Below are 12,412 nucleotides of genomic sequence, written 5' to 3'. Positions count from 1 at the left end.
ACTTCATACTCACTGCATAGTCACAGATTTTGGCCCTTAAAGACCCACAGCTATGCACACATATTTTAGGGGAGTGCAGTCCAAACTAAGGAAGGCAGTCTGGGCTGTTGCCAGGGATACTCAGGCTGCTTTTACTTCAGTCCTGGCTGCCTGCCTGCAGCCAAGTTGGCTCCTCTGGTGAATTGCTAGCAAGCTGCTCTTTTAATTCTTGTTTCTTTTTTTTAAGAAGTTGAGGGGAGCTTAGTGAGGAACCTGTCTCAGCTAGCACACAAAGGGGTTAGAACCCTCCCTTCCCCCCCAGGATTTAGCAGCAAGCCCCCATCCAGAAGACTGGGAGCAGCTGGGCACAAAGCCCACTGTGGGCTGTTGTAAAAAGGAGGCTTCACGATGAGGGACAGAAACAACACTGCAGTGTTTCTGAGCTCCCATGGCAGCTCTTCCAGGGTTTGTTCCCCCTAAAGCCCCACCACACAGCTCTCCACAGCCACAATGCTAGTCCATTGCTGCTCTGCGTAAGGGATGATAGCTGGTGTGCATATCATCCTGAATTTCAGATATCACTCTCCCTTCTGACAGCATTCAGGAAAAAGGAAAACATTTATAGGATAATGCATCCATCCAAAAATCACAGGAAATTGTTGCAAAAGATGTGCAGTTTCTCATTTCTCCAGTGTGTAGGTAAGGACAGAAAAAGGATCACAATTTCATCACAGCTGGAGGGAATGCAACATCAATCTGCTCACTCTCACTGCTATTGTATTCAGAAAAAGCAAAGAGAAATATTCTTCACACTTGCTTCATCCCTCGAGTCTTTTACAATGATGTCATGCCTGGATGATGTCAAATTAATTTTCATATACAATTTATGGCAAATATGTGGGCTGGTATAGCATAACGTGCAGTCTTATTTTCTGGCATGCATGTGTGTGTATAAAATACAGTGGATGGATACGAAGGAGGCTTTCAACAGTGCTTGTCTGTGAGTAATTTCTGTACACTACAAAAATGTGTCCACAAATTCCTATATAAGCATAATTTTGTCTGTTAAAAATCAAGTCAATAAATAAATAAGCAATTCAGCAATTGAGTGGATAATACAAAAGCTGATAGAACTAAGATAACACTTAAGATAACGAACTTGCTTGAATGTCTGCACACAATCTAACCCTTTAAAGAAAGCACTTGCTACACAGTATATACGTTGCTTGAGATCTGGAACAGCACAATGCCAAAAGATATTAACTTCCTGAGAAACCAACAAATATTTCAACCAGGCAAATGGCAAACAACAGTCTATTTGGCTAGAATTACCTTTGGTAAACTACCCTGCTTCCTTCTGCGACTGCTTCAGTGCAGCAATAAAGTGTTGCACAGATAACACTGAGATATCTCTTTGGATATTTCTAAAGAACTTATTTGCACACTTCAGCCAAGATAATCTTGTCTGTCAGTGTCTTATCTGATATCTGAGATAATTCTGATGAGAGGTATATTCCTACAGTTGATTGAGTGCAGATATTCTGTGACACTGCGTAATACTGAAGAGAACTGCCTTTGCGTATAAGAGACCAGATCTCTCCCTCCATGAATCCAGTTGTAAGCTTGGGCTTGCTAGTGTAGCAGAGAATAAAATACAACTTTTTCAGTCAGTGTTACAACTGGACTCCTTCTCTTTTGGTTCCTTCTAAAGGTGTAATCAGTCAAATCCTTTTGGCAATATATGTTCTATAGTTAGCTTCTGTCCATTTAAAACAATTACAACTTCCAACTACACTGCAAATTGATTTCTATTTTCAAAAACTGAATTGGCAACATTATTGTAGTGCTGCTGCCAGCCAAATGAATTTAGATGCTCTTTCATTGCGTTTATTTTCATTTCAGTTGCTCCCTTTCGCAGTCTTTAGCCACTTGCCACTAATGCCTCACCACATGTTTATTCTCAGTAATGTATTCAGTGATTTGACATTCAGAATCTCGTTTGAAATTTCAAAGCTCAAGATGGGTCAACAATTTCACTGTAAATCCACAGTCTACAGGATTTCCAACAGCGGGAAGAATTACTCATTTGTCACAATTCTCAGTAAAAGATAGTTTTCAACATTCCACTACCTCTTCAGTTGGTTTCAAAGGCAAAAGGTAACAATACATATCTGCAACTAAATGCCTGCAACACTAAAACAGTTATGTTTTGCAGAATCAAAGTACGTTCGAATCACATATTGTAAAAATATTTTAATTTCAGCGCAGTGGTCCCCAAATGGTGGTTCACACAGCACTCACTGATGACGTTGACTTGTTCTACTCTCCAGTTCTATAGAACTTCATAGAATCATAGAATATCCTGAGTTGGAAGAGACCCACAAGGCTCATCAAAGTCCAACACTAACCCCTGCACACGACAGCCCCAAGAATCACATTGTGTGCCTGAGAGCATTGTCCAAATGCTTCTTGAACTCCGTCAGGCTTGGTGCTGTGACCACTGTCCTGGGGAGCCTGTTCCAGTGCCCAACTACCCTCTGGGTGAAAAACCTAGGCAGAGTTCTTTAAGACAAATAAAATCATTAAGCCTCCAGGAACAGTTAGAAATCCACAGTCTGCTTTGCTATCTCTGCTTAGATTGCACTGTAATAAAAATGTAAAGGAAATGGAAACCATGAGCATCAAAGAACCATAGAGTGCTGGAGGTTTGCGGCAATGGATGTCTGTCTGGAGTAGCAGAGAGCTGAGTGACAAGAGAGCACACGTGAATGAGTTGAGAGAGCTGGTGTCACAGGCAGGATAACTTCAAAAAGTAGGAGTAGGGGCCTGGAGAGAAACAAGAAGGATCCGGAATGACAGGAAGAAGACATGTAAAGACAAAATCTTCAATTTTTAAAACTTGAGATAGAGTACTTACTGATAGAGATCTGAACAGAAGGAAAGAAGATTTGTATTTTTTGGAGAAGCTGAAGTTTCAAAAATATTTTCACTGATACATGTATGTTTAGGCTAAGACAAAATTACATTTGGCATGGCAGGAGGGGAGAGGGACAACAATGTATAAGTGACGATCAGATCAGGGTGCCCATACGACAAATTCCTGACTTTGGGTGAGTGACAGAAGCTTTTCTGTCTTATGTTCCACGTATATCAAACCGGAGAATAAGAGTTACCTTATTCATTACAGTATTCTGCTCCATGCCAGGAGAAGATAGTCTACAATGATAATGACTCAAGCTAAAATGTCTCTCTTGCACACATGAATATTTACAATCACATTTTTACATTTCATGACATAATTTATAGTGATGAAATTTGACATCCTATGACACTTTAAATATACTCTGTTGAAACTTTAACTCCTCAGTCCACATGTTATATGTAAATAAATATACACATAGTGCCAGCTGACCACCAAACGTTCATGGTGAACAATGTGCAAAGACACAAATACAGATATCTCCCTCTCTTATCCTCCTCCTCAAACCCCAAAAAATTATGTTAAAGAAAGCAAGGACTATAGAGACCATATTCCAAACACTTGCAGTGAAAGACTAAGAGAGCAAACACCAGAACAGGAACAACCCCTCCCTGCCCATAATTCTCCCCTGTCAATACTAGAAACTATCTAAATTGTTCTTAAAGAAAAAAAATTATGCTTTGACTACATGCTAGATACGTCAAAAGGAAAAAAAACACTGAGGTAGTTATGGTCAACCAAAAATGGCCCTTTCAAACAATAGAACGGAAAACAAGGTAAACTTAGGTAGAAGTGTTACATGTAGCCACATACAACACGTTCACATATGGGTGTAGATATGGCACAAAACATGGCAAGTAAACACTTGGAACAGCTTTTTGTAACTTCTTTCCAAGGCTAGTTAATGCTTTTGCTACAACGGGCGATCAGCGTTTTACCAGCACAGGTGCAGCCACCATAATTTCTACCTAAAGATACAGCTTTCTTAGACTGAATGTGCACCACAAAACTTCTCCGAATAAAACATTAAAATTTACCTCACAATAGGACCCTGTTCCCTCAGGTTACCTTTTTGCTCACTTTTAATCTATTCCATGCCAGTTATATGGCAGGAAATTAGAACCTTTGGAGGAGGTATCAGAAAGGAAATGATACAGTACTAAAATAAACTTCTGAAGTGTCAAAAAAAATTACAGCATTTGAATAAAAAACTGGCTCAAAAACTGAATTAAAATGAAATTTTAGAGTGAATCTAAGAAACCAAAATAACACTTAAAAAGAAAAATGTTCATCTATATTTATCCAGGACGCTTGCCAAATTTGTATCCACACAGAAGCACACAGAGTATAATTATACCATCGGCAGGCAAAAACTCAAAATGAAGCTGCTGGCAGATGTATTTGAACCGGAACGCTTCTGCAATAATAGCTCATCTAAGTTTCATTATTTTACAGGTCTTCAGAGAAACTGGAATATTCAGTCTCTCCAGGAGGGTCTCACTCTCTCTGTTCCACTTCAGGTGTGAAAAGAACAGCATGGGAAGGAATAATTTGGAGGAGGGGCAAAGGGTAATGAGAAGGGAGAGGAAATGGTTTAAAACAAAATAGGTAGACTTGCAACATTTAAAAAACAATTCTTGAGCACTCCAAAATGCCAGTGGAAGCATATTTCAGATCTCTGGTTCTCTGTATGTTAGTGCTGTCTCCATACAATAGATAAGAGTAAGAAGTACATGATTTGAGTTCCAACCAAACAGCCACAAAGTCAGTGAAGTAAAACAAACGTAATGGTTTTGACCTTTATGAGGAAGATCAAAGTCCAGAGTCACCCACTTGTAACAAATTTACACAAAACCTTTCTTGTCTGGAGTTGCTCAAAGTCTAAAAACAATCAGACCACTGAGGCATGGTGACTTACAAATCAAAGCACAGAAACTGAGGGACTGATGTGAGGGAGGCAGAACAGCAAATACAATACAACTTCCGGTCTGAAATCAAACACTCAGGCACTAGGAGAGCAGAGGAGCTGCATTTACCTTGTGTGGCTGTTGGATGAGAGGCTTTCCCAGGGCTGCACACTGCAGCCAGTGACTGCATAGGCTCCCCCGCAGCTCCCATCTAGTTTCATTAGCAAGGCTTTTGCTGCATTCTCAGCTGTCTTCCTGCAGTCATGAGCTCTCTTAAGCATCTGTGTGATGTTTTCATCACCTGTCTGGTCTCCTAGTTTTCAAGCAAAAAATCTGTTTCAGAGCTTTGAGGAAGGTGATAGAAGTTAAAGCAAGAATAGAGATCCTTCTACACGCTCTTAGTTTATACAAAAACTATGAAAATACATTACCAATATGTGAGGTAAAAGCAACTTCACTTCTGTAGTAACTGGGCTACTGACCCGGAACGCACTTTCGTCCCAGTCACAAGCTCCAGGTATTTTTTGTTCCCTGTACATGTCTTAAATGATGTATTATTTTAGCCAGCTTCTCTGTTTGTAAAGGTCTGCACTGTCCATTAAGATTAGGCTCAGACACTCGAATTATTAACACACTGAAAAAGCCTCAGCCTAAATGACAACTCTTTCTCCAATCAGTGCAGTGCTGTTCCACAGTGTGGTCATTTCCAGGGCTTCTTCTCAAAAACACCTTGACCTCAAGCCTAATGGTTTGCCAGAACACCTTCTTACAGGTTACCTTGCCAGCTGGAAGAATTGCCTTACTGCCTAAAAGCAGCTTTTCAGAGTTTACAGCCGTGCATATTAAGCCAAAAGAAAACTAGCAATAGTGTTTATTAATTTGCTATAATTTCCAGTGGTTATACAGCATCTGTGTAGCTGGTAAGACATCCCTTCAGCAGAAGCAGGAACCACCATTGTCACTACTCCTACAGTCCTCCAGCTGCCATCAAGTTATTAAAGTAAGACACGCTATTGGCTAAACAGAAAATCTACAAATATATTTGTAAATTAAAGGTACAATACACTCATATTTTACCAAACACAATCCAAATATGTCAGAGATTAAAAAAAACCCACTTTGCTCTGTCAGATTTTCATTTCATTCTTGTTCGAGTCGAAGACCAATTACCCATACTTCACACTTGCTAAGTGAAGTGCATGCACTAGAAAGAACATTAATGAGGAAGAAGGAAGGGTGAACATTAAGAGCAGTTAGATATGCTCAGATCTAAGTGATGCAACTCCCATGAATTTTCCGCTCACAGATGTTGATATAAAACTTGACTGATCTTCAAACCAAAAATCTGTTATTTTATCTAGGTGTGTTAATCAAATTTCACGGTGAAGTAAAGGTACAAAAACCATATACAACTTCCTCCAAGCTGTGTTATGTAATGGGAAATTTGCACTATTTCTTTCTCAGGGCTGTAACTGGTAATACCATAATTAAGAGCTGCAGACAGATACCTACACAAAAACTAAACTACAGTCTCTTTCATAAAATGCATGTCAGATGAAACCCTACTGAAACCCAAAGTATTTCTCCCTTCAAAAATTTCTTTCTGCCTCCTACATGAACAGAACACCCAAGACTAAATTTACTTTTGCTGTTCACTGATCTCTACCAGCAGGGAAAAGCCCCACAGTGCATTGTGGAAAAGAAAGACCAGAGCTTGGAAGAAAAGTGGAAAAAAATCTCAGACATCTTTTTGGTGCACTGCACATGCTGCACAGGTGAAACGGGTACACAAATGCTCCTGCATTGAGCACTGCGGGAGATACAAAGTAAGGGGAATGGAGAGCAGCACAGTGACTGCAGGCTGCGTGCATCCAGTCATCTGAAACAAGAGACTGACCACGTCAGTCTTGTGGCTCTAAAACCAGATGGCCACTCTGTGTCTAAAAGTTTTCCATTTACATTTCAGTGATTCCTGAGAAGCTACTGCCATGAACCCACTGGACAGTAACTATGGCTCAGGACAGCCTGAAGGGTTATTATTCTCCCTCTGAAGGTTTCCCTTCTTTCCGCTTTAAGATTATTGTGGCTGCTTTCTCCTATCAATGGAAGGAATGGGAAAGATTTAACTGTCATCGTGTAAACATGTCTTTCTATCAGAAAAGCGGAGCCAGCAGCAATGTCAAGCTCCACACACTTCTGAACTGTACTGAACCTATGGTAGTGGCTTGTTCCATTTCTTAGCAAGCAGCATATTAAAAACCAACACTTAGCCACAAGATTAACTAACCACAAAATAAGAGAAATCCAGAATATACAGCCTAATATCCCTGCCAGCAGAGTAAAACAAAAGATAGAGCATTTAAAAATTTAAGAGCATAGGTAAAATGGGAGGGATATGAAAAATTACGGCTTTTTTATTTTTTATTTGTAATTACTCCATGCTATCATAGTATTGTTTTAATCCCATTTTTTCATAAACTATACTCAGTTTCTGGGGGGTCAGTCTTACTGCTTCAAACAGAATCCACACTTGCAGTTACCACAGCTGTGTGGCCCTAAGCCACATATGCCCACAAGTATTGTTTAATTATTCCACTCTGTACAGTTGCATGCCTGTAGCAGTCTCGCCCCTCCTAGGCATCCCCTTGTGATAGCATCCACTGGTGAATTTAAATTGCTCTCTTTTCCTTTTCCTTTGTTTTTGGGGTTTGTAAAATAATTTAATTAGTTAAAAACAAGAAAAGACCAGAGATCATTCTTAAGTAATGTGTCATGAGATGATTCACCATTGCAACCAACTCTAATGCTAACTGACATGCAAAAAAAAAATTAAATGAAGTGATTCATTGATATCTTACCAACAGAACCAACACCCGCAGCTCTGAACTGCCCAAGAATAAGACTCTGCTCACTTTCTGCCAATGCCAACAGTAGTTCATACGCTTCTATGCATTGTTCACTGAAAGAGAAAACAAACTACAGAAAACAAAAATCACACAAAATATCACCCATAATTTAGAAAGGAAGAATACCTGCAAGAGCAACAACAGCAACAAAGGTATGTATGATTTCCTACTACTTGTCTAACAGCAGGGATATTAGATAACATAATACATATATCTCCTATCACAGGCATTCAACATTCTCTCCTTCCTTATGACAGTGCCAGGTTGACCTTAAGTAATGCAACAAGATAAAAGGGAAGAGAATGACCTGATGTGAAGGAAGTTCCAGAAGCATGTTTGAAACACCAATACAAATGGTGGTCACATGATCCCTTTGTGAAACTTTTCCCAGACCTTCTTACTATACAAAATACAGCATTCTATACTCTACAAGATAATTGCAGTAGTAAGAAGTAAAGAAGACACATGAAAAATACTTCTGGATCTGTCCTGGCTGTAAGATTTTCTTCCTTACAACAAAACAGCTTCCAACTACAGTTGTGAGTCACTCATTCATGCTGCATTCTAACAGTTTTTTTTAAAAAATATATATACTAGTATACCTATTTGCAATTTAGATTTCCCAGTAATTTGCTCAAGGCTGGTGGTAAGAAAACACATTTTTTTAAAGGCACACAATTTGTCTTAAGACCAGAACTGCCTGTTCCAAATTAGTTGCAGCTGAAGGTGTTAAATGACATCCACCTTTTTACATACAGTTTGAAGTAAATTTAGATACTTATTAGCAAACACTAAGCAATTAATCCACAATTCCAACTGATGTGATACAAAGTCATTCTGAATTATGTGGAGTACAACGCTATTGTTTGGCCCACTGGTCTTGTGAAAGGTGCCTAATACAGAGAACCTATATCTTAAGACCAGATTCAGCAGAGATAGTCTGAGCCTATGCACAATCATTAATTCAAATGTTAATTCAGTATTTAAAAATGAAGAGATAAATCTGCTTATTTCTTTTAGATGCTGGAGAACTAGACTTGAAATACAGTGCCTCAGTAACTTCAGTTCAGTAGTCTGCCAAGTAGTTTAACTAAAGGGACTTTTTTTCAGGAAGGAAACAAAAAGAAACAGTATTATTATGGCACACCAACAACTTCACTCTGGAAAGCTTCTGTCAAGTTTAGCCTTGTAGGCACATACCTGTACTGCAATGCCAGCCTGAGGGCCGTGGCGTTGGACTCATACTTCCCAACAAGCATGCTCATCCTCTCAGCATTGCTCTTGCACTCTTCCAGTGTTATTGTCAGTAAGTCATTCTGGGATTTCAGGTGTTCAATACGGCTGTAGAAAAGGAAGTAATTTGCAACCTTCAAGCTTAACTTACAGTCAGTGATCTGAAAATTCTAGAACAACCATAATTTAAAACAAAACAAAACAAAAAATTTGGTCTACACATTTTATTTTTTTTTTAAATGAAGACTGCGAACTCCATCAGTTTTGTATCCCTTTATCAAGGGCCAAGAGGATAGAAATTTCTCTTAGTACAGCCTCTTCTTCTTTTCACCTTCCCATAAAGCATAATCACAACCCTGTGCAACAGCAGCAAGCAGAAGGTTATACCCTTTTTTGTTAGGGTAAAAGACCGCATAGGACAGTTTCACATTAACCTTTTGCTCAGTTTTTCTGCCTCAATTCCTCACTTCCTGCTGCCACATTTGCTTCTTGTTTGAAGTGGCATATTCACTAGTGCAATTGAGGGTGTGTGTAGGGATCATGCAGTTGCATAAATGCCTCCTTTCTTTGGAAAATCCAGAATAATCACCTGAAGTCATGGTTTAGTTGTGATTAGAGAGGGAACTTCCAAACTATGAATGAGGTTTCAGTGAGGCACTGTAATCTCCAAATGTTCTGGCAACAGTGGAACAGAAGCTACATTGTAATACTCTTCTCAATAAGGCTAACTCTGAATATGAAAATGAAGCTTCAGAATATAACTATTACTGTTTATTCTCTGTGCCGATAACTGCACTACACATCAGTGTACTGTGCCTAAATGCAAAAGGTGGATATATGCCAAAAACAGGTAAAAAATTTCAAAATTTGGACAAGTAGCTAATGAAGAAATCAGTGGCTTGCAGGACTCTAAAATCACTGATTTCCTAATAAAGAAGAATGAGAATGGCTAGTATACCCTTTATTCAGTGATCAGAATAAAGTCCTGACTTTCAGATGCTTCACTTTCTGTATCTTCGACACCTTCTATAAGGATACATGCTGTCAAAGCATAATTGTGCAGTGTACAGAAAAGAGAAAAGAAGAAGAAGAAAGAAACAAAGATCACATTTTGCAACACTACAAAAACATGAGCTATAAATAAAAGAGATATTTTACTGATCAGATTAAATTTGAGGTGGCTGTGGGGAAGAGAGAACTTAGCCAGAAACACGATTCTCATGTTTCTGATCACCCGTTTTGATCTTTATGTGCCAAAAAAAGACATGAAGCATTGGTTTTGACAGAGCTTATTGAAGGATAACACCACCAATATTTTAACTACAACCAGAAAGCTGCAATCACTCTTCTGCAGACAGAAATCTATTTACTAGTATATATGCTACACCACCACATGAATACATTTATGGATACAGTCAATGCGACTGTTCTGTTTCTTCAGGACAAAACAAAGCAAGCTAATTCCAGAATGAGGGAGACTATGTTATGGGAATCCCTATTTCTATCAGTGATGTGTCTTATGAAAAAAGATACCATGACTATTTGGTTACCCACAGAGAGGGACACTCCACAGTACAAACTGTCACAGGTGAAGGTGCTGGGCTGATCTAATAACACACAACCAAACTGTCATACTCATGGAAAGAATCCTTTGCATATGATTCAATATTCTCTTCAGCACCTACATTCTATGTTTATCTGCAACCGTCACAGCTGAGCTTGGACTGATGTTCAAAAAGGATAAAAATGCAGTAACTTTATCAAAGCTAATAGAAAGCAACACATTTGAGCATTATCTAACTTTCCACCTTACCTATTTAATCTCTCTGTCTCCACTTCAAATTCTCGAATTTTACTTTCAGAGATAGCAGATCCATGTGAATAGAGAGTCTGGAAGATTTCCTGGATGTTTGAGCAGTCTTGGAGGGAATGTGCCAAATGTTCAGCCACAGTACTAGACACCTGCACAGGGCAGTTAATAGATTATTGTGAATAGATAACCACTGTATTTCTCTCAAAAGAACTCTGCATTGAGAACTGCATTTGCTCACATGTACTCACTTCAAGGCATTCATTATTCGGTTTTTGTTATGAATTTTACATTGAATAGAATATTTACAAGATTCCACTTTTAGAAGCCATTTTGATTTAAAATTCTACTAACCAAGGGTGAAGGCCACTATTTCATCATACATTTAAAAAGCCTACTATGCAAGTTATTTACGTTCTTGAAAGCTTAGCAAAAGGTTAGAGCCAAGTTCTTCAGTAAAACAAATATAACACACAGTACCAGCAGCGTTATTGATTTACATTGGCATTTCAAAGCAGAACCCATTTCACTGTTGAAAGTTGTGAAATGCAACTGGAGAGTCTTCTTGAAAAATATTTTGGAGGAAATGACTCCTCTTGAAGTCACTCAGAGAATGATTTCTAGCCACTAGTTAGGAGAAAATGAGATCTTAATACTAGGTGAAATATTCTATGCTGAAATATTTTCCTCTAAATAACTTTTAAAGTTCTTTAAAAGTTATTTTAAAGTATTTTCAGTCAGTCCATATATTAATTTATTAAGAAAGCAATGCTTCTTTTATTGGAACACAGGTCATCTTCAGAAGGTATCATGCATGCACGTAATTATTAGTTCTTACCCCTATGCTGCTGATTTCTGATCCTAAGACAGGTCTATCAGATGATGAAGACTCTGATCTTGTCTTTGACAACTTCACTCTTTCAGCAATCTGCAAGTTAGAACGCTGCACAGGTTACACAGCAATAAAGTTCATGAAGTTTACACAAAATGCATCTGTGCTCTAGTTACACTTGCAAAACTTAAGTAAACTACTATAAAATTGACCCGTGTTGTAACTGAGAGAACTACAATCATTAACACTTAATTTGTTCCCACAGTTCAAGTTCACAGACCTGCTTAGGAAACATTCTGGGGATTCTAAATACCTCTCAGTTATTCCTGCATAGAGCAAAATGAGACCTGCTTTCCCTAGATAATGAGAAGGGTTACTGAAACACACAAGAGCTCACCTTGGCAATGGGAATGTCGTTGCTGCTGCTGCTGGTGCTCAGCTCTCCCGTGCTGGGGTTGATGGGTCGATTGGCAGAAGTGAGACGGCTGGGGCTGGATGGGCCCGTTGCCTGCACGCTCTGCAAACGTGTCTGCAGCTCTCGAACCTACAGTAAAACACGGCATTCTTACTCTCCCACTTATATGGTTTAAATAGTTTGGAGATTTTTCTCATTGTCTAACCAAGTTTAATTGCTCCTCGCTTCAGCACAGCAGTTATATTTTGGTACTCTGGTGGCTGTGAAGTTTTCATGTGAGGAGCAGATGAGTGGAGGTTATTTTAAAATTCTATTGTTTTCAGTTTTTAAAAACTCTTTGCAATATGAAA

At 38.8% G+C, this 12,412-nt stretch overlaps 1 protein-coding gene across 5 annotated transcripts in view; it reads right to left on the bottom strand.

Moving 5' to 3' along the window:
- Window positions 1-12,412, bottom strand: part of MCC (MCC, WNT signaling pathway regulator) — a 184,968-nt gene that overhangs the window by 22,846 nt on the left and 149,710 nt on the right. For all 5 annotated transcript variants that reach the window (XM_027667207.1, XM_027667208.1, XM_027667211.1 and 2 more), the window contains 6 exons: window positions 12,045-12,191; window positions 11,654-11,743; window positions 10,819-10,967; window positions 8,973-9,113; window positions 7,725-7,825; window positions 4,996-5,179 (listed from right to left, as the gene is read on the bottom strand). In XM_027667207.1, coding sequence (XP_027523008.1) covers window positions 4,996-5,179; window positions 7,725-7,825; window positions 8,973-9,113; window positions 10,819-10,967; window positions 11,654-11,743; window positions 12,045-12,191 — 812 coding nt within the window. The remainder of the gene's footprint in view (window positions 1-4,995; window positions 5,180-7,724; window positions 7,826-8,972; window positions 9,114-10,818; window positions 10,968-11,653; window positions 11,744-12,044; window positions 12,192-12,412) is intronic.

Source organism: Corapipo altera, unplaced genomic scaffold (assembly GCF_003945725.1).
Source record: "Corapipo altera isolate COAL_440 unplaced genomic scaffold, ASM394572v1 60935, whole genome shotgun sequence".
Taxonomy (NCBI): domain Eukaryota; kingdom Metazoa; phylum Chordata; class Aves; order Passeriformes; family Pipridae; genus Corapipo; species Corapipo altera.
The sequence above is the reverse complement of the archived record's forward strand: the minus strand, read 5'-3'. Positions and strand labels throughout refer to the sequence as shown.